Raw genomic sequence first — 22229 nt, forward strand, 5'->3', positions numbered from 1 at the left:
TATACTGTGCAAAAAATAAGTACAAGAATGCTGGTGAAACTAGATTCATATTAGACATAGCAGAATTCAAGTGAAGGAGTATTATTAGAAACAGCATGAGTCATTTCATAATGATAGAAGGGTCAATTAATCAAGAAGATGTAACAATTCCAAATATGTATGTACGTAAATAACAAAACTTCAAAATGCAAAAAGCAAAAAAAATGACAAAACTAAAAGGAAAAATAAACGTATCCAGAATCATAGGTGGAATTTTAACGCCTCCTTTCAGTAACTGATATAATAATAAACACACAAAAAATAGGATATATAAGACTGAATAATACTAACAAGTAACTAATATGTATACAAAACACTATACTCAAAATTGCAGGACATACATTTTTTTCAAGTTCACACGAACTGTTTATCAAGATAGACTACATGTTGAGTCATAAAACAAATCTCAAAGATTTCAAAGGGTTCAGTTCAGTTCAAAGGATTAAGGCCATACATATTATAATTGACCAAAATAGAAATTAGATATCAGTAACAATAAAACATCTAGAAAAGTCCCCAAACACTTGAAATTCAAGCAGCACAATTATAAATAACTCATGGTTCAAAAAGAAATCACAAAGGAAATTTAAAAAATTTTCTAACAAAATGACTAAGAAAAACAACATATCAAAATTTGAGAGAGACAGCTAAAACAAACCTTAGGCAGAAATTTATAGCTTTAAAGGCTTATATTAAAAAAGAAGAAAGGATTAAAATCAATGATCTAAACTTCCATTTTGAGAAAACTGAAAAAGAAGAAATTAAACTGAAAATAAGTCAAAGGAAATAATAAAGATAAAAGCATAAATGAACAAAATGGGAAACAAACCATGGGAAACAAATCAACAAAGTAAAAGATTGCTTCTTTGAAAAGATTAGAAAAACTGATAAACCCCTAACTAGATTTTTTTTAAAGAAAAGCAGGGAAGAGGATAAAGATACAAATTTTCACTATAAGGAATAAAAGAAGTTATATCACTACATCCTACAGATATTAAAAGGAAAGTAAGACAATACCATAAACAATTTTATGCCAATCAATTCAACAACTTAAATATGATGGATAAATTTCTTTAAAAAATAACCCACAACTTGCTAAAACTAAAGCAAGAAGAAATTGTAAAAATCTGAATATCCCTATATGTAGTACAGACATTTAATTTTTTTCCACAAATAGACTCCACCAAACATTGAGGAAAAAAATACTGCAAAACCTACACAAACTCTTTCAGAAAACAGAGGAGGAAGGAAAACTTGTCAATTCATTTTATGTAGCCAGTTTAGTGCTACTATACATGTCTAATAAGGACAATACAAGAAGAGTAACTTCTGACCATTATGACTCAAGAACATAGATATAAAATTTTCAATACAATTTTAGCAAATTGAATTGAATAATATAAAAAAGGATAAAATTTCATGACTCAGAAGGGTTTGTTTATTGCTGGAATGCAAGGTTGGTTTAACAGTCAAAAACTAATGAATGTAATTCTCCATTTTAACAGAAAAAAGAAAAAACACAGGATCATGTCAATAGATACCAGAAAGCATTCTACAGAATTTAATACTCAGCCATGATAAAAATCTCTTAGCAAAGCAGGAATATAGGGGAATTTCTTTAATCTACTAAAGACATCTAAGTAAAACCTAATGCAAACATTAACCTTAAGGTGAAATATAAAGCCAAATGTCTGCTCACAGCACTCGTGTACAACAATGAACTGGAGGTCCCAGGCAGTACAGAAGGTTAAAAAAGAGAGAGAGAGAGAAACAAAAAACATACAGATTATAAACACTGGAAAGAAAGAAGTAAAGCTGTTAACAGATGATATGACTGGGTATGTAAAAAATCCTAAGAAATCTACAGAAAAGCTACTAGAACTTGGTAGGATTATAAATTTAGCAAAGTCAATATAGAAAAGTCATTTGTATTCCTACATACTTGCAATAACTGGAAAATGAAATCTGAAAAACTATCATTCACAATAAAAGCAAAACCACTAAAAATATACAAGAGTTCCACATGAAATCTTAAGACATATCTGAGATAAAATATAGAAGATCTAAACAAAAATCATGTTGTTGATTGGAAAACTCAGTATTGTTAAAATGTTAGTTCTCTGTTGAGCTACAGATTCAATGCCATCTCAATCAAAATCTCAGCAGGCCTTTTTTGAAGGTTGGGGTTGGAATTGGCAAACTGATTCTAAAATTTATACAGGAATACAAAGGACTTAAAACAGCCAAAACAATATTTAAAAAGAATAAAGTTGGAGAATTTACATTTCCTGACTTTAAGAACTATTGGTATATAAACAGAAAACTAGATAGAATAGAATATCCAGAAATATATCCACTCATATATGGTCTATTTATTTTGATAAAGGCATGAAGGTAATTCCATGGGGAAAATAAAAGTTTTTTCAACAACTTAAATACCTGGAGATCTATAAACAAAAAAAATTAACTTCAGCTTCTACCTCATACCATACCCCAAAATGAATTTGAGATGGATTCATTTGAATTTGACCTAAATGTCAAACCAAAACCAAAGCTTTAGAGAAAGACAGAGGAGAATCTCTTCATGCATTTGTGGAAGGCAAATAATTATGAGGATACAGAAATATTAACATAAAAACAAAACACTGATAAAATAGATTGCATTAAAAATTTTCTGCTCATCAAAAGATACTGTTAAGAAAATGAAAAAGCAAGCCACGGATTGGGAGAAAATATTTGTAACACATATTTCTGACAAATATATAAAGAACTCTTAAAACTTAAAAATAAACAAACAATCTGATTAAAAATACACAAAATTTGAACAAACACTTATACCAATAAGCACATGAAAATATGCTTATCAGTAGTCATTAGAATATCAAAATTAAAAGCTCAATGTGATATCCCTTCACTCCCTCTAGAATAGCTAAAATTAAAAAGACTGACAATACCAAGTGTTGGAGAGGATATGCAACAACTGGAACCTGACATACTAATGGTGGGAGTACAAACTGGTACAATGATTATGAAAAAGGTGGTTGGTTTCTTATAAAGTTAATCATACAAACATTCCCACTCCCAATTATCTACCCAGAGAATTGAAAGCATGCCTATTAAAAACTTATGTAAGAAAATTCATAGCAGCTGTATTCATAAAAATCCCCAAACTGGAAACAACCTAAACACACATATGCAGATGAATGGATTAGTACATTATAGTATATTCAGATAATAAAATATTACTCAGCAGGAAAAAGAAGGAATAATGTAACAGAAATAGCATTCCATAACAGATAAGTCTAAAACTAATTATGCTGAACACAAAAGACATGAAAGAGTACAATCTGTATTATTCCATTTATAAGAAGTATCTAGAAGAGGAAAAACTAAGACATGGTGATAGAAAAAAAGCATTGTTTCAGGGGTGAGAAGACTAACTGGAAAGGGATAGAAGGTAACTCTGTTAAAACTCCATCAAAAGTTACATTTGAATCTGTCTACTTCATGGCTCAAACAGTAAAAGCGTCTACCTACAATACGGGAGACCAGGGTCCAATCCCTGGATCGGAAAGATCCCCTGGAGAAGGAAATGGTAACCCACTCCAGTATTCTTGCCTGGAAAATCCCATGGACTGAGGAGCCTGGTAGGCTGCAGTCCATGGGGTCACAAAGAGTCGGACACGACTGAGCGACTTCACTTTCTTATGTAAACTATAAGTGTACCTAAATTATGCTACAGTAAATATGTTTAAGTGATAAAGATATCTTTAAAAGAAATATGCAAAACCCTTGCCTTCAAAGGACTCACTGGTTTATGAAAGAAATGAGATGTATACAAAGACGTGAAAAAGCAAAGAACAATACAAAAGAGATTTCAAAGCAGTCTATGACCAATAGTCAACCAAAATTGGAGAGAGGTGAAAGAACTGCCTGTAAGTTAATATGGATGGAAAACCATAAGGAAGACTGTGGAAGGAAGGGGAGGTTTGCAGGAGCAGAAAGAGAGCAGGAGGAAAGCAGCAGGCAAAGGCACCATAAGTCTAAGCAGAAGCTAAATCCAACCAAGGGTCCTTCCCATGTCCACCCCCTGACTGACCCTTCACCTCAAGCCTATCATAGGGAGGAGTACAGTATTGTTTTACAGGATGAAGTTTGGGAAGAATAACAGCCCTGCCCAAGGCGACAGAGCTTACAGATTAGAACGTGTGATGGGAACTGGGGTGCACATGACCCCAAAGCCTGTGCTCACCCAGCAGAAGGGATTCACTTGTGAGGACAGAATTTGCTGGACAGCCATGGGCAAGAAGTAAAAGTCACAGGAGAAGCCCTGGACAGTGCCAGAAGTGGCCTTTCTGAGTTCACATGTTTAGAATTTTGCTCTATGGGAGGGAATAAACAGCGGACTCCACTCCAAGGGCTGTAGTGCTGCTCATAAACCACGAGAGTGTTTATGTCCTGGGCAGAGCTCTTCAAGTGAATTACAGCCTTGTGCACACTGTGTGCATACAGTTTTCACAGGACAAGGAAGCAGGGAGTGTAAGGAATGCTGCAGTTGGCCTCTGTCTCTTTCGGTCCTGTCTCTTCACCTTCTCCCCCAATCTCTAGTCTGTACTGCAGGACAGTTCTCTGGTTGTGCTTATCCACTACCTGGACTTCTGACACAGCTCAGGGAAGTTACTTGGGTCAGTTTAAGAAGGGAGTTTTTAAACTACTTCTTTATAGCATGAGCTGCTGGCTTTCTCTTTTATTACACTTAAAATGGACCCATCTTCACTATAGTAGAAGGCAGATTTTTTTTTTAACATTACTTCAGATGTTTTCTTTAGGCTGGTGGTAACGTAAAGCAAATGTCTCTTGCAATTCTAAACCAATCTGTTAAGATAAACAGGCTTCACTTATGATATGCCTACACTGAAATCCTAGGCTTTGGTCTGTAACTCCTTAAAGACTCAATTCATACATGCTAAAATGTTTACTGAAAAAGCACGTGTGTCTATGGGCATACACATGCAGATGTGCATACATACACGCGGAAATAACTTTGCCATGGAAACCACAAAAACACGTTTAGTTTAGACTGCACAGCACATACCACAAATAACAGCCCATCTTTTAAGGGCAGATCCTGTGTAGACCCAGGGAAAGCCCAGAAAATTAAACTGCAATTCCTCAAACATAAAATTTATTTCACAATCCCCCTTTTCAAGTTTATTTCAAGATAAGTAAGTCTTACTCATCATCACTAGTTACCTTTGCGTATGTTTGCTTTTTCCTTAAATAGAATTTCAGACTTGGGCATCATGGACAAAAAGGAAAAACACAGTGAGCAAAAAGGAAAAACACAGTGAGGAAGGGCACACTGAAGGTTCAGATAACAATAGCTCTGGATTCCACATATGAATCTGAGGCAATCTGATTTTCTAGAGAAAGTTGTCCTGTCATTATTTAAAAGAGTCCCAACTCTGCTGTGAGTGAAAGCCTTGTACTACTGAAAGTACAGGAGATGCCAGGGGGCACTTGGGGACCAAAAGAGAAGCCACTGCTGCTGCTGAGTCGCTTCAGTCGTGTCCGACTCTTGCTACACCATAGACGGCAGCCCACCAGGCTTTCCCGTCCCTGGGATTCTCCAGGCAAGAACACTGGAGTGGGTTGCCATTTCCTTCTCCAATGCATGAAGGTGAAAAGTGAAAGTGAAGTCGCTCAGTCGTGTCTGACTCGTAGGGACCCCATGGACTGCAGCCCACCAGGCTCCTCCATCCATGGGATTTTCCAGGCAAGAGTACTGGAGTGGGGTGCCATTGCCTTCTCCACAGCAGGGAAGAAAAGAGCAAGAAGTCTTACCAAGCAAGAGTGTTTTAGGTCTGGAAAGACCAGGTTTTACTAGTAGACACTTTAAAAAACCATCACAAGTTTGATATAATAAAGGGTTTGATCTCTCCTGCTGGGCTATAAATTCCATGACAACATGGAAAATTTCTGATTTGTTTATCACTGTATCCCTAGCCTTGGGCACACTGCCTGGAACATGGGAGATGCTCAATAAATACTGGATGAACAATGAAGAGGATGCTGAATCGATATTCTTCATCTCTGTAATTCTTTGGATCTGATCATCCTTTAGCTGGAATCACAGGTGTGAGCATACAGCCGTATGATAAAATAATAACCACCTGCCACTCTATAATTTATTTTTGGAAACTATGACATTGACCCACTCACTGTTGCTTCATGGTTCATGAAGACTGGTGCTCCAGATACTAAAGTCTTACCTGTAAAAAACACTCTGCATTTATATTTACCTATTCCATATGACTGGGGAACACTTTCTACAGAGAGTTTCAAGTGCAATAGTTATATCTCTAAATTCCAAATTCCGGCTAACTTCAACCTCAAATTCCCAACTTATTTCCCTAAGGATATTAATAGTTCTAAGTTATTTGTATAGCCATTTATTCAAAGATGATGCAGGCCCTACTCTGGGCAATGGCTGCAGAGATGCAATGAGGAATATAACTCACTCTGTTCCTTCAAAGGCATTACAGTTCCATACGAAAAACTAGGTACTGGATCCACATGTTGACTAACAAGACCAGAATTCTATTTGTTTACTGAAATTTCCCATTTTAAAAAATGTGAAAGCAGCTGTCAATATTTTCACCATAGACACTATTTATCCATAACTCCAACTCCCATCTAGTAAATAGAATCTAATCTAAATAGAAAGGTAGATTTCAGAGATATCCTGTAACCCATTAAAAAAAAAAGGCAATCGACCTGATGAGGCTAGACAAGCAGTTGGCTAACTTTTTCTATAAAGTGCCAAATGGCAATTACTTTTGGCTTTCCAGGCCATATGTGGTCTGTTTCAACTACTCATCCTGCCGTTGTTGCATGAAAGCAGCCACAGAAGATAAGTTTAAAAACGAGGATGGCTATGTTTCAATAAAACTTTCTTTATAAAAACAGGCACGGTTAGCTTGCCAACTCCTGGACTAGATAAACAATGTGTTACCTATTTGCAAGAAATAACAATTGATTCAGGAGACTTCCCTGGTGGCCCAGGGGTTAAGAATCTGCATTGCAATGCAGGGGAAGAAGGTTCAAGCCCCTGTTGGGGAACTAGGATCCTACATGATGTGGAGCAACTAAGCCCAAGCGCCTTTGCAACTACTGAGCCTGCATGCCACAACTAGAGAATCCATACGCCGCAAGGGAAGATCCTGCAAGATGCAACGAAGATGCCTCGTGCTGCAACTAAGACCCAACACAGCCAAATAAAACAACAACAAAAACAGTGATTCACTTACTTTGCTCTTTTGGCCATTTCATTTCCATCCCATCGGGGGCTGTATGGGTAGTTCTTCTGGGCCTGGGAATAAAGCTGTCCACTGTTGGTAAAGTGATAGACAGATTGGAATGTGAGAGTTGGCTGATCTCGAGGAAAAAACAGGGGCAGGTCAACTGTAAAGACAGAAGAAAGGAAAAGAAAGTTAGGGCTTAAATGCATCTTAATACACATTTATGGCTAAATTCAAATGGTGGGTACAAGATTCTACTTAAACCATAAATACTGGTTGACGCTTAGGTAACAGGTATGGAGAGAGAACCCAAGAAATATTGGGTTGCCCAAAAAGTTCATTTGGGTTTCCCAAACTTTTTGGCCAATCCAAGACAAGGTATCTTCCCTGCCTTCAAGGAGTTTATGATTCAGGTAGAGAGGCAAATCACCCATAAATAAAAATTTAACCAATAGGAGGCATGATGTGTAAGTAGGTGCTGAAAAGAGTATTAGGAAATGGTCTCAGAAGCTGGGCAACCCCAGCTGCCTGAACTGCTGTGGCACTTATTACCCAGTCCAGTATTCACAGAGAAGTTGGCTGTATATCTCTTTTAAGTATCTATTATATCATAAACTTATCAAAGGCTGGGCAGTGTCTTTCTCGTCCAGAATTTGAAGAAGACTGTTCTTAAAGAATGGATTTGGAAAGGGGATCAAGAGGGCAAGTGATGATCTTTCTTTTTTACAGGAGATGGCAACTGGGCCACCAGAAAAAACAAAGTATATCACTGTATTTTCAATCTAGCAGTGAATTTTGATACTGAGCAGTCTTACGTTTTTCTGTATATGTTACCATATATATCTCCTCAATCAGTACAAGCTGCTTAATGGAATGCCACAGGGACTACATATGTCTACTGTTATAGTATATACTGATTTTAATATTTGCTATTTACAAATATTATGTGCTTTATGTTCATTTTGGGATCCTTTAACTCCATTTTTAAAAATAAAATGACTTCCTATTTTCAGTTCAGGCAAACTATCACTAAAAACACAGACTGTTTCGCTGTCAAATTCCTCAAGGCATATAATATGTATTTCTGTAAATGTTACTCACTCCAAGGACATAGAATAGGCACATAAGTTTAAAAAAATAATAACAAGAAAAATGTGTATAGACTTTTCTAGCTTTACAGAGTACTTTTGTATACTTTATCTAATTTGATACCTATAATTCCTTGAAGCAGACATTATTTTCACCAGCTGCATTTAATAAATGACATATTTGAGACTCCAAAAGGTTTATTAACTTGTTCATACCATAGTTACACAGAGGCAGGACTCAAATCTAGTCCTGTAATTTAAATCCTAAGCTTCTTCCACTGGCTCAGGTTGCCTTTTGCTCTTGGGTTTACTGCTCACTATGTCAAAATTACAACTTAGTAAGCTAAAGTCTCTACTGTGAAGGACGTACAGGGTTCATCCTTTTGGCTCCATGAGGCAAATACAGGAAAGAAAAAGACTACTAGATAGCTATACACGTATCACCAAGTCAGTTAGGGTGACCTTTGACTTGGAATAGGCCCACCAAGTACCCAAAATGATTTTTTGAAGGAAGTTAGGCTTGCAGCAAACTTAAAAAACAAAAAACTGTCCAGTTGGTAAGGCCTCTTAGACCTCTGAGTATATCTGACTCTGAGTCAGTGCTGTAGGGGGTTTCTACAGATGAATCACCCCACACCAAAGAAAAGTGGCAAGATTTTGAATGTCCACTCTTTAGTCACATTTTCCAAGTGCCTCAATGCAGTTTCAATACATGTTTGTTTGTGCCAAAGCAAAAATTTGGTAACATATAGCAATAATACAAAACATGAAAAACAGACTAATTCACATGATAAGCACTTGGATTCAGAAAACCCATTTGAATCCCTTCATCTTATAGAGTTTGATATGAAATATCTTCAGTCACTTGGAATAAATGTCATTTTCCAAAGCTGTTTATCTGTCTTCTGATTACTCATTTCATTTCCTCTGATTAATTTTAGAAAAAAATGCCTATTCACATATATTTTACTTTGACTTCAACTATGTTTATATTTTATATGTTTCATATATAAAATGAGATTCAGATTAATCTTCAAAGCAATAGCTATAGCATTGGTGCAAAGTATTTAACATGCAAGTTTCCCTTCAAAACAGCAGTAATTTTCAATAATAAAATTCAATGGCAATAATTTACCAATTCAAAGTAAGTACAGTCATCATTCAGTATCCAAGCAATATATATAATATCAGAAGCTTCATGACTCTTAAGTTACCAGCTTTCTGGGGCTTTGAAATGCATTTTATTTTTTGTTCCTGTTCTTTTGTTTTATAGAAAATGAGTCGCTGGTATTTTGATAGGCTAAAAAATGATTTTCCCACCTAGTCCTGAAACATCCACTCTAACCCCCAAAATGCCCAATTAAGACCAGGACCAATTCAAAATACAAACAAAATTTTATTTACCTAAATAAGTGAGTTATTCTGATTTTAAAAAACCTGTTAGTTGGTATGTACCAAGATCTCCCCAAAAGTATTTGATTACAAGATTATTTTGCCATGGAGGTTTTTCTTTAAAAGTGTAGCTGGAGTCAGTACTAAAATTTGAACACAGTAGCTACATCATTAGAAGGGGTAGGACTGGTCAGAGTCCTTCAAAGATAAAAACTGGTAATCCACACATTAATTCACATATGAGAAAATAAAATTAAAAAAATATAAATATCTTGTTCAGTTTAACAAGGGCGTATCCTGCCTGGATCAGTCAGTAGTCAGTAGAAGGATGACTTCTTTAAAAATGTTCTAAGAAGGAGTTAATAACTAAAATACCTATGAGAAATACTATGCATTTTTCTTATAATAATGATTTGAATGGTATGTTAGCTAGAATTAAAAAAAAACAAAACAAAATTTGTTTTCCTTATCCCCAAATGCTTCTGACACTTTACATTTTGCCTACAGGCTACGTCGTGATTTTTCTGACACATTAAAATAATGACTGCTGAGCCTTCAAACAGCTAAATTGCTTTAAGAAACTTCTAAGCTTCCAGGCAGTTTGGGCTCGTCATCTCAGCCATGTTAAATCTGAGCATCTGAACATCTGCTTCCTTAGAATCCAACTCCTCTACTAGCTCAGGTTTGATTCCCAGAGTAGAATCATTCCATTGGATTCAGTTACTCATTGTCAGCATTGTTTTCACAAGTGCTTCCTATTTCCTTCTTTCTGGATTCAGAGACTGAATTTTGCCCAGCTCTCGAGCCACAGAAGAAATGGTCCCCTCCTTGTTCAGTATAATTTTCAATAGCCATTTCCTAAGCATTATTTTCTTCAAGAACTTGTTGAAACGAGTCACACTCAAACACTGCTAATTCTGCTTAACCCGGACACTTCACAGGAGTTGCTCACAGGGCTTTGACGCCCTGGCAGAAAGCAGGAATAATTAAGTTCTGCACCAGCATGCCTCACGCTGGACAGTCACAGCAGTGACAGGTTCCACTGGTCACAGTCCCAGAGAACTGCCCGCCATGCAGCTTTTAGAGGCACCGAATGCACTGAGAAACTTTGCCGTCTCTCTCCAAACCATGCTGAAGTTCTGATGGTTTTATCTTCTTTAGTAAATATGCTTAACTGCTCCTAAGTGCTCATCCTTGCACCAGAAGAAGACTTCATTAGTTTTATCTAAGTTCACAAGACTCTCGAGAAACTTCACTTCTCAGCCTCAGACCTCAACAATGGAAAAATGACACTGAATGGCCAAAAGAAAAACTCCACATTGTGTATCTGATCCACAGGACAGCTGCCAGATACTCAACATTTCAGGCTTTGTTCTAACAAGTTTGATCATATGGTTTTTCCAGGAAAAAGAAAAAAAATCTAATTATGGCAAGATTAGAATAAGGGACATTAACAGCAAATAGTGATAACTAGCAGTCTGGCACAAAGCACCGAGAGAATAATAAATAAGAGCAGACTTAGGAAATCACAAAGCATCCCAGTGGGGGGGGGGGGGCGCGATTCAGTGTAGGAACAAAGAGCTTGATCGGGCCCTCAAGCTATTACCATACACAGTGATGTTCACTCCCAATCTTGGTAACGGGGCCAACACTCTTGGTTGCCTAACCAACAGCCATTCTCCATCTTTTTTGGTATGTTTAGACACCTCCTCCCATAGTCAGAGAGCATTCACTCCCTCAACCTTCTATAAAACCAAGGCAAAGAAATGTGACTCAGTTCTGCCAATGGGACCCGAGCGGAAGTCAGCCAGGGGTCTCTGAGAAATATTTTCCTAATTTAAGACACATCTGGAGAAGCCCCCATTTCATTTTTGCCTAGATCTTATCACGTGAGATCTTGAGGCTTGGAGCTGGCACTCATCTCGTGACCATGAGCGGAAAGTCAGCCTGACATCACTGAGCTGTCGAATTCATCTCATTCTGGTACCACCCACCTCTGGATTCCTTGTTATGTCAGACAATTACAAGACCTAACTATTTCAACCTCTTTTAATCAGGTCTTCTTGGACCTGCAGTGCAAGGAAACTAAAGGAAATGTTATTCCTTGCAGCTTCTGTTCAAGAAGGCAGGATAATTGTATAATCTATTTCAGAAATATTTCCATCAAGCATGGTTAAAAACATTCAAGGCGCATAAATAGGAAAGTTTTAGCTGTCTGGAAAATTCAGTTATGCGGGACAGTTCAACCCTTGAAAATGCCAGACAAATGAGGGGTTAACCATAATTGCTTCCCTGGGAGTCGCATCATCAAATATTTTCATCATTATTCACAAGTCAGCCATTATTTCATTCCTCCAAACCTTCCCAGCTCTATATTCTTGTGTGCTTGGGCTAGTAGGGAAGATGCTTCGTGGATTCACTATGTGGTGGCTATGGTTATGTTCTGATTTCCAGTCCTCTTAGGTCCCTCCAGTTCCTCGAAGCCTCAATAGGAGCTAGTTTTAATCCCATGCTGACTGGCTGTAAACTCCACTTCCAGTGATGATTCCATCTGAGGTCAATTCTTCTTAAGAGCAGTTTATACACGTCTCATTCTCAGGCTGCCCCCACAGTGGGCACACAACCAATTAGGGAAGTTGCCACTTATTGACTGACTACCCCTGATCTTACTAACTACACACTAAACCTCTGAGACACATGGATTCCAACCAATAGAAAGCTAAATACCACATATCCAAAATACTCACCTATAAGAAACAGAAAAGACAAGTTTCCCAATTCAGAAGTGTCCCTACTCAAGGCATTAAAAATCAAATGGAGTCTCTTTTTATCATCACTGCCTTACATTTAAGTGACCAAGGAGACCAAATATTAACCACATTTTAATACACTGGTTTTAATTTTTCACTTTTTTTTGTGATTTGATCATGTACACAGATGACCTTTGGGGTTGTAGTAATACTAACAAACTAAAGCCTGAAGTTTCTTGGATTTTGCTGTAAATGCTAAAAATCCAAGCATGCAAGGTGACCGACCGCATGATATGATGGAAAAGGTATACACAGCCTTTGGAGTCTGGTAAAAATGGGCTTCAATTCCAAGCCCTATTCATTTATTAGTGATGAGACCATAGGCAAAATATTTCATCTCTTTGAATCTTGACTTTTCTCACCTGAAAAATGAGGGTAGTAATTCTTACAGCATTGTTGAAAGAACTGAACAAAAACAGAACAGGTAGTAAATAAACATTCATTCTTTTCTCCGACTCATCCTTTTCTTTACTTTGTATTTTACTTTCAGTCTAGTTTTATATATTTCTATATATGTGAAATTTCTAACTATAGCATAAATTTTCACAGTGTTTAACTATTTTGATGGATCTCTTTCTAAACTTTGTACAGATCTTTACATCTCAGTAAAAATAACATACTGAAAAGAATTTAGCCTTTTCTTGATGACAAACAACACAGGAAAAGATCATTATACATGAGTCTCAAGTTTTAATAAGACTTCACCTTCTAAAAAGAAATGATACAAATGAATTTATTTACAAAACAGAAACAGATTCACAAACTTAGAGAACGAATTTATAGTTACAAGGGGGGGAAGGGATAGTTAGGGAATTGGGGATTGACCTGTACACACTGCTATATTTAAAATGAGTAACCAAATAAATAAATAAATAAATAAATAAAATGGGTTACCAGCAAAAACCCACTGCATAGACAGGGAACTCTGCTGAATATTATGTAACAACCAACACAGGAAAAGAATTTGAGAAAGAATAGATGTATGTATATGTACTGATATAACTGAATCACTTTGCTGTCCACCTGAGACTAACACAACATTGTTCATCAACTGTACTCCCACATAAAATAAAAAGTTAAAAAAGAGAAGACTTTACTTGCTCTTTCACAAATGCCTTCTACCACAAGCCAGACCCCCAAAACCATTCAGTTAAAGAGCTGACATGCCTTTGAGGTGGTGCTGAAGTTTCCCCAGTGCTACTGGCATGTATGTGCTGTTCGCCCCCTGACCACAAGCTTTATTTATTTCTCTGCCTTTCCCTAGCCAGCTCCTTTGCCACTTCTCACCACGGCCAGCCTGGCCTCAGTATGGTCTCTCTCTCTTGCCTCTTCTCTTTGCCTTTCGTCTACTCCATCCAGCCTGTGTCTCAGCTCCTGAAGAGTCAGCGTGCTTGATTCTCTATCCGTAGGCTGGGACCTGGTGTGGAGCAGGGGCTGTATGATGTGAAGTGATGCTGTGTGAGCTCTGGTTCAGTCACTGTTTGGAGTTCAGATACTATCTCCTCCTCCTCTTCCACCTGCTGTTGTTTGTTTCCTTCCAGGTAGGTGAAGTTATAGGAAATCTGGTTCCTGCTTACATTTTGTTTAGCATTTGCTTTTGAGGTACTTTCTAGAGACAAATTAATAATTCTGACCCCCAATGAGCCATTCACACAAAACTCCAGGAAGAATCTCACTGTGAAAGGGATGCCATAGTGTGGGCCCAGGAAGAGCCAGGTTCTCCCACCTGGCCCCATAAATGAACCCAGGCTGAACCATATCAGCTAAGCTTCTCCTGCCATGAGCTCACAGGGTCTCAACTAGAAGTCAGTGTCTTCATCACCAAGGAATTAATCTTTGGGCCCCATCTCAGACCTCTGGTTCCTGAAAGTGCACCTGAAGTGTCTCTGATATGCCTCCCTAGCTGGGAATTACTACAGAAGTTGAGTGCTTCCAGGGGTAGGGGTCATGAATTAGTTATTTTATATTCTTAGCACTTGGCACAAGGCTTGACATAACACAGGAGAGACACTCAATAAATGCTTGTTGAGCTAAAGAAGCATTTAAGGGAAATGCAAAATTATAAACCTCAAGGAGATTCCATTTCATATGTATTAGACTGGCAAAAATTAAAAACACCAACAATCCCCAAGTATTATCAAAGATGTGGAACACTGGAATTTCTCATCACTGACAATGAGAATATAAATTTCTATAACCTCCTGTACTGAAAAAGTGAAGTTGTATAGACTTCATAACTCAGCATTCCCACTCCTAAAATACTGCCACAGGTGCATAAGAAGGTAGGAGAAGGTTTGCTGTAGCACTGTTTGTGATAACAAAAATTGGAAACATCTTAAAGTGTCCATCAACAGGAGACTGTGGTACATTCCTCAATGGAATACCTTACAGCAGTTCAAACAAATGAGCTAGGGCTGCATGTACCAACACAGATGAACCTCAAGAACATAATGTTCAGTGGAAAAAGCAAGTTATAAATGAGCAGTGTTCAGTATATACTTACAAAGTCCAAAAACATGCATACATTATTACACACTGCTTATGAATGCCTATGTAGTAGAAGTATAAATACATGCACGGGAATGATAAACACCAGATTAAGGAAAGAAGTTCCCTCTGGGAGTAATGGGAAAGGAGAGAGGGATAGGAATGCATCATGGAGGGATACTCAGGGGGACGTAACCAAACTAGTAATGTGCTCTGTCTTTAAAAACAAAGTGAAAACAAAAGCAGAAGCAATTACAGCAAAATATTAAGATTTGGCTTATTGGAGAAGGAACTGGCAACCCACTCCAGTGTTCTTGCCTGGAGAATCCCAGGGACAGGGAAGCCTGGTGGGCTGCTGTCTATGGGGTCGCACAGAATCGGGCACGACTGAAGTGACTTAGCAGCAGCAGCAAGGTGGATACATGGTATTTGTTTTGGTACTTTTTATATACTCAAGTCAAACTTTATTTTTTTGGGCTCCAAAATCACTGCAGATGGTGACTGCAGCCATGAAATTAAAAGATGCTTGCTCCTTGGAAGGAAAGTTATGACCAGCCTAGATAGCATATTAAAAAGCAGAGACACTACTTTGCTAACAAAGGTCCGTCTAGTCAAGGCTATGGTTCTTCCAGTGGTCATGTATGGATGTGAGAGTCGGACTATAAAGAAAGCTGAGCACCAAAGAATTGATGCTTTTGAACTGTGGTGTTGGAGAAGACTCTTGAAAGTCCCTTGGACTGCAAGGAGATCCAACCAGTCCATCCTAAAGGATATCAGTCCTGGGTGTTCATTGGAGTTACTGATGTTGAAGCTGAAACTCCAATACTTTGGCCACCTCATGCGAAGAGTTGACTCATTGGAAAAGACCCTGATGCTGGGAGGGATTGGGGCAGGAGGAGAAGGGGATGACAGAGGATGAGATGGCTGGATAGCATCACCGACTCGATGGACATGAGTTTGAGTAAACTCCGGGAGTTTGTGATGGACAGGGAGGCCTGGCGTGCTGCGACTCATGGGGTTGCAAAGAGTTGGACAAGACTGAGTGACTGAACTGAAGCTTTAAATATTTATGATTTTTTAAAGTTTTTCAAAAAAGCAGACAGACATTGATATTCAGAGCAGCACAAAACAATCAATATGATTCCATTTGTATAAATTTCAAAAACAAGAAAAAATAATGACATATTGTTTATGGGTATATGTTACGTGATAGAAGTATCACGTAAACATAAAATTCAGGGGAGTGGTTACTTCTGAGGGGGACACGCTTAGGGCTTCTAAGATACTGGCACTGTGTTCTATTTCTGAAGTCGTTGGTGTTTTATTACTATGATCCTTATATATATATTCAAAGAAATATTATTTTTTTAAATGGGAGCATTTATAAAACTAAGAGGGTTTACAAAGTTGAATGGTCTTCAGGGAACAATAAGACACCAAAGTTGTAAAGAAAAATAAAATAACATAGAAGAAAATGGTGCGGAAAACCTGAAATACAGTTTACAGAGGCACTGGAGAAGAGGGACATTCTCTCATAAGAACACTGTCAGACTGGCACAGTCAGCTGGGCCACTGAGCCGCTCCTTTGCTCCCAGATTTGCTGAGTGGAAGGCGGAGTGTTGGGAAGAATGAAGGTGTCTGGGCCCTGAGCAGGCACAGGGGAAGAGGAGAAGTTCCCACAGCTCACGTGGGATGACAGCGGAGGTGCGGACATGGTGTCCATGCTGAGGGAGGGGAGACTGCTTGAGGTGGAAGCTTTGCAGAAGAGATGGATTTTGAGTTGGATCCAGAAGGTTAAGTGCTGATTCAGAACCAGAGTCTGGGGGATATTCCATAAAGAGGGAAGAAGTCAATAAAGCTTTGATGTTGTGCAGACGTAACAATTTTCTTTAAAAAAAAAAAAATTGCCAGGTCTTAGTTGCAGCATGTGAACTCTTAGTTGGGGCGTGCAGGATCTAGTTCCCTGCCCAGGGATCGAACTGGGTACCCCTGCATTGAGAGCATGGAGTCTTAACCTCTGGATCACCAGGGAAGTCATCAATTTTCCATTTTTATTTGACTCTTCTCATATTGCATACATTCAATTCAGAGAAGCTATAACCTGTCCTATTTCACTGATCCTTCTTTCTCCGCACTGCCCTTACCTTTGCACCCGTGGAGAGCAACAGGGGACGCAAAGATGAAGGAAGCTGATGCTGCCCTTGGAAGCTCACAGCCAAGCTGCTCTCCCTCCCTGGAGGAACCTCCTTCCTTCCCCAGGTTTTCCTCTCATCACGACTCAGTTTGTCGGAAATGCCTCTGTCCTAGAACTCTGCATGCTTTCAACTTGTACTCCCAAACAAGGACACATCAGGGCTGTCCTCCTCAGGAGAAAAGGAGAATACCAATGGCCAAGGCCAGGACCGAGGGGTTCCCCGCATGGGAAACCTTCCTTACCCCAGTATTTCTCTGCCTGCTTTTCCTAGTTCACCCATTCCCTCATCTAGCACACATGGAGTGAGCACATCCCATGTTGCAGGTCCCAGGCTAGACCTGAGGACCCACGCTTCCTGGAAATGAATGGTAGGTGTGACACTGTGCGCTTCCTGTGATGTCCTCTGGTTTCCGTGTCCCCCGAGGATGCGTCCCATTTGGATCCTGGCATTTCCTCAGGCTTAGCTTCTGGTTCAGTCCATATAAGCTGCTTTTGCTTCTGCGGCCTTCTTCCAGGAAGCCTCTCTTGCCCACTCTGTCACTAAGTGACGTGTCCCCATGATATAGTCTTGGCTGAACTGCTAACAATGAAGTGTTCCCGTTGTAATTCTATATTCTCCACATGTGAACACTGGGCTTGACACACAGCAGGTAGTTGATGTATGTCTAGGAACTCTGCCTGGCAGAGACCATAAAAGTGAGGAGAGGTCAACGGCACGAGATGTAAAAAAGGAAGCATGTTTTTAAGAGATGCAGAGAAAAGTCATAAATAGCATTTCAGTTCAGTTGCTCAGTCATGTCCGACTCTTTGTAACCCCATAAGCTGCAGCACGCCAGGCCTCCCTGTCCAACACCCAACTCCTGGAGCCTACCCAAACTCATGTCCATTGAGTCGGGGATGCCATCCAACCATCTCATCCTCTGTCGTCCCCTTCTCCTCCTGCCCTCAATCTTTCCCAGGATTAGGGTCTTTTCAAATGAGTCAGCTTTTCGCACCATGTGGCCAAAGTATTGGAGTTTCAGCTTCAATATCAGTCCCTCCAATGAACTCCCAGGACTGATCTCCTTTAAGATGGACTGGTTGGATTTCCTTGCAGTCCAAGGGACTCTCAAGAGTCTTCTCCAACACCATAGTTCAAAAGCATCAATTCTTTGGTGCTCAGCTTTCTTTATAGTTCAGCATAATTTAATACTGTTTAAACTTCTATCTTTAAAAGAATGTAGTCAGAGTAAATAAACTCCTGGCCTGGGAGGATTAAGACAGAAATCTGGCTAAATTAAGGAAGAATTTGATTAGAATAATCCTTAAATAAGTTAAAATATATTCAAATGCAAAATCCTTGGCATTTAAAAGCTGGGCAAAGTCTTTAAAGAGTCATAAGCTTCTAATTTCAAAAAATCATGGATGATTTACCAAAGACAGATGATTAGAAGGAATAGGACAAATTCTGAAAAGGAGGAGGACTGACACTGGTCAGTTTAAATTCCAGTCTTGAAAAATTAGAACATCCTGCCAGGCACAAATTTGCAAATAATGCAACTACTCCAAAGTGAAGGATGACTAACTAGGCTTTAAGAAGAAAAAAAATCTGAAACTAGTTATTTTTATTTTTAAAAGGGTCTGGTTATGAGCTTTATATGCTAGAGAAAACGGCAACAAGTTTCCAATTTAGAAGCATTCCCGGAGAATCTACTATGAGCTAGCTCTAGGGGGCCAAGTTGAGTAAAGCCTGGTCCTCCCCCGCCCCCAACCCCCGCCCATCACTCTTCTCAGGCAGGAAAATGACGATGGGTTATTAAATAGAGGTAGTAACTGCCTGAGTGTGGGGTGGAAAGATAATCCAAGGGCTTCGAGAAGGTTTGTTGGATAAGCAGGACCTTAAAAGACCACTAGGATTCATGTTGGAGAGTGTTTTGCCTATGTTCTCCTCTAGGAGTTTTATAGTTTCTGGTCTTACATTTAGATCTTTAATCCATTTTGAGTTTATTTTTGTGTATGGTGTTAGAAAGTGTTCTAGTTTCATTCTTTTACAAGTGGTTGACCAGTTTTCCCAGCACCACTTGTTAAAGAGGTTGTCTTTTTTCCATTGTATATCCTTGCCTCCTTTGTCGAAGATAAGGTGTCCATAGGTTCGTGGATTTATCTCTGGGCCTTCTATTCTGTTCCATTGATCTATATTTCTGTCTTTGTGCCAGTACCATACTGTCTTGATGACTGTGGCTTTGTAGTAGAGTCTGAAGTCAGGCAGGTTGATTCCTCCAGTTCCATTCTTCTTTCTCAAGATTACGTTGGCTATTTGAGGTTTTTTGTATTTCCATACAAATTGTGAAATGATTTGTTCTAGTTCTGTGAAAAATACCGTTGGTGGCTTGATAAGGATTGCATTGAATCTATAGATTGCTTTGGGCAGTATAGCCATTTTGACAATATTGATTCTTCCAATCCATGAACATGGTATGTTTCTCCATCTGTTTGTGTCCTCTTTGATTTCTTTCATCAGTGTTTTATAGTTTTCTATGTATAGGTCTTTTGTTTCTTTAGGTAGATATACTCCTAAGTATTTTATTCTTTTTGTTGCAATGGTGAATGGTATTGTTTCCTTAATTTCTCTTTCTGTTTTCTCATACAGCAGGATCCTCTCTGACCCACCTCCCAGAATATTGGAAATAAAAGCAAAAATAAACAAATGGGACCTAATGAAACTTAAAAGCTTTTGCATAACAAAGGAAACTATAAGTAAGGTGAAAAGACAGCCCTCAGATTGGGAGAAAATAATAGCAAAAGAAGCAACAGACAAAAGATTAATCTCAAAAATATACAAGCAATTCCTGAAGCTCAATTCCAGAAAAATAAATGACCCAATCAAAAAATGGGCCAAAGAACTAAACAGACATTTCTCCAAAGAAGACATACAGATGGCTAACAAACACATGAAAAGATGCTCAACATCACTCATAATCAGAGAAATGCAAATCAAAACCACAATGAGGTACCATTACACACCAGTCAGGATGGCTGCTATCCAAAAGTCTACAGGCAATAAATGCTGGAGAGGGTGTGGAGAAAAGGGAACCCTCTTACACTGTTGGTGGGAATGCAAACTAGTACAGCCACTATGGAGACTAGTGTGGCGATTTCTTAAAAAACTAGAAATAGAACTGCCATATGACCCAGCAATACCACTTCTGGGCATACACACTGAGGAAACCAGATCTGAAAGAGACACGTGCACCCCAATGTTCATCGCAGCACTGTTTATAATAGCCAGGACATGGAAGCAACCTAGATGCCCATCAGCAGACGAATGGATAATGAAGCTGTGGTACATATACACGATGGAATATTACTCAGCCGTTAAGAAGAATTTATTTGAATCAGTTCTAATGAGATGGATGAAACTGGAGCCCATTATACACAGTGAAGTAAGCCAGAAAGATAAAGAACATTACAGCATACTAACACATATATATGGAATTTAGAAAGAAGGTAATGATAACCCTATATGCAAAACAGAAAAAGAGACACAGATGTACAGCAGACTTTTGGACTCTGTGCGAGAAGGCGAGGGTGGGATGTTTCAAGAGAACAGCATGTATATTATCTATAGTGAAACAGATCACCAGCCCAGGTGGGATGCATGAGACAAGTGCTCGGGCCTGGTGCACTGGGAAGACCCAGAGGAATCGGGTGGAGAGGGAGGTGGGAGGGGGGATCGGGATGGGGAATACATGTAACTCCATGGCTGATTCATGTCAGTGTATGACAAAACCCACTGCAATGTTGTGAAGTAATTAGCCTCCAACTAATAAAAATAAATGGGAAAAAAAAAAAAAAAGACCACTAGGATTTGGGAAGGCAGTTGCAGTGGGAGGCTTACGACAGGGAAGGGAGGAAGAAAGGTGAGGGGATTCCAGGCAGATGGAACAGCATTGTGCAGTCAGAGCAGAGGAGGGTGAGGGGATGCGGGTGATCAGGGCAGAGGGAGCACTGGCCAGAGGATATAACGCTGGTGCAGGGGGACTTTGGACAAATACGCCAAACTGTGGAGAATCATGAGCACAAAGCAAAGCAGTGTGGACTTTCTTCCATGAGCAGCGAGATCCTTGAACATTTCTGGAGAAGATATCCCACACCACCCACTCTGGTCAGAAATTTTCCTGTAATTTAAATACCCTCAAATGGTAGAAATCTTCTAGAAAGGAGAACGTTTTAGAAGGTACACATGCACAGATCACAAATAATTTATTATTTATTATTAGAAGAGTGCAGTCATTCACTTCTCAGTTCGGGAACTGATTCCACTTTACAAAACATCTCTTTAAGACTTACCAGTGTGTCCCTTATGGTCAGAGGGAGGCTCTGAGTGGTAAGCTTGGCAATGGGCTGTCATCAGCTTATAGAAATCTTCTGTTTTCTCTCAAACAACTCTAACTTCCTATGAGGACAATTCTACAGCAGAGCCTGAGATTTGGGACTGGGTGTAAGACTGGGATGGGAAATAGTTTAGGTCAAATATGTGGCAGCGCTAGGAAACCAGAACCCTCAAGGGTGACTGTATGTTTCCTTACAGGAGAGTGTTAGAACCCTGGCCACCCTGTCATTCTCCTATGCAGAAAGCTGCAAGAACTTATTTTTTGTGTATTACACTTTCCAAGCATTCTCCACTCCAGATTTATACTGTGCTGGGGTATCAAAATTACAGGAAAATGCCTGACCCGCTAGATTAGGTGGTTGTGGAAATGTTCAGAGATAAGTCACTCCATTCTTTGGTTGCTTTAGGTTCAGCTCCGTCTGGTGAGATGAACAGGAAAGAGCTCATCTCGGTGAGGCTCAAGGGTCAGGTGAAGAATACATGGTGACCTAGGTTCCACTTAGTGATCATATAGCATTGGTAGATTCACTGACCTCTCTGAGCTTC

The 22229-nt window shown here is 39.1% G+C and overlaps 1 protein-coding gene across 3 annotated transcripts in view; it reads right to left on the minus strand.

The window, feature by feature from the left end:
* The window catches only part of BABAM2 (BRISC and BRCA1 A complex member 2), a 401404-nt gene that overhangs the window by 29040 nt on the left and 350135 nt on the right, over positions 1 to 22229 (minus strand). For all 3 annotated transcript variants that reach the window (XM_070449954.1, XM_020886284.2, XM_070449953.1), the window contains exon 11: positions 7350 to 7503. In XM_070449954.1, the coding sequence (XP_070306055.1) occupies positions 7350 to 7503 (154 nt within the window). The remainder of the gene's footprint in view (positions 1 to 7349; positions 7504 to 22229) is intronic.

Source organism: Odocoileus virginianus, chromosome 2, assembly GCF_023699985.2.
Source record: "Odocoileus virginianus isolate 20LAN1187 ecotype Illinois chromosome 2, Ovbor_1.2, whole genome shotgun sequence".
In the NCBI taxonomy this organism is placed as follows: Eukaryota; Metazoa; Chordata; class Mammalia; order Artiodactyla; family Cervidae; genus Odocoileus; species Odocoileus virginianus.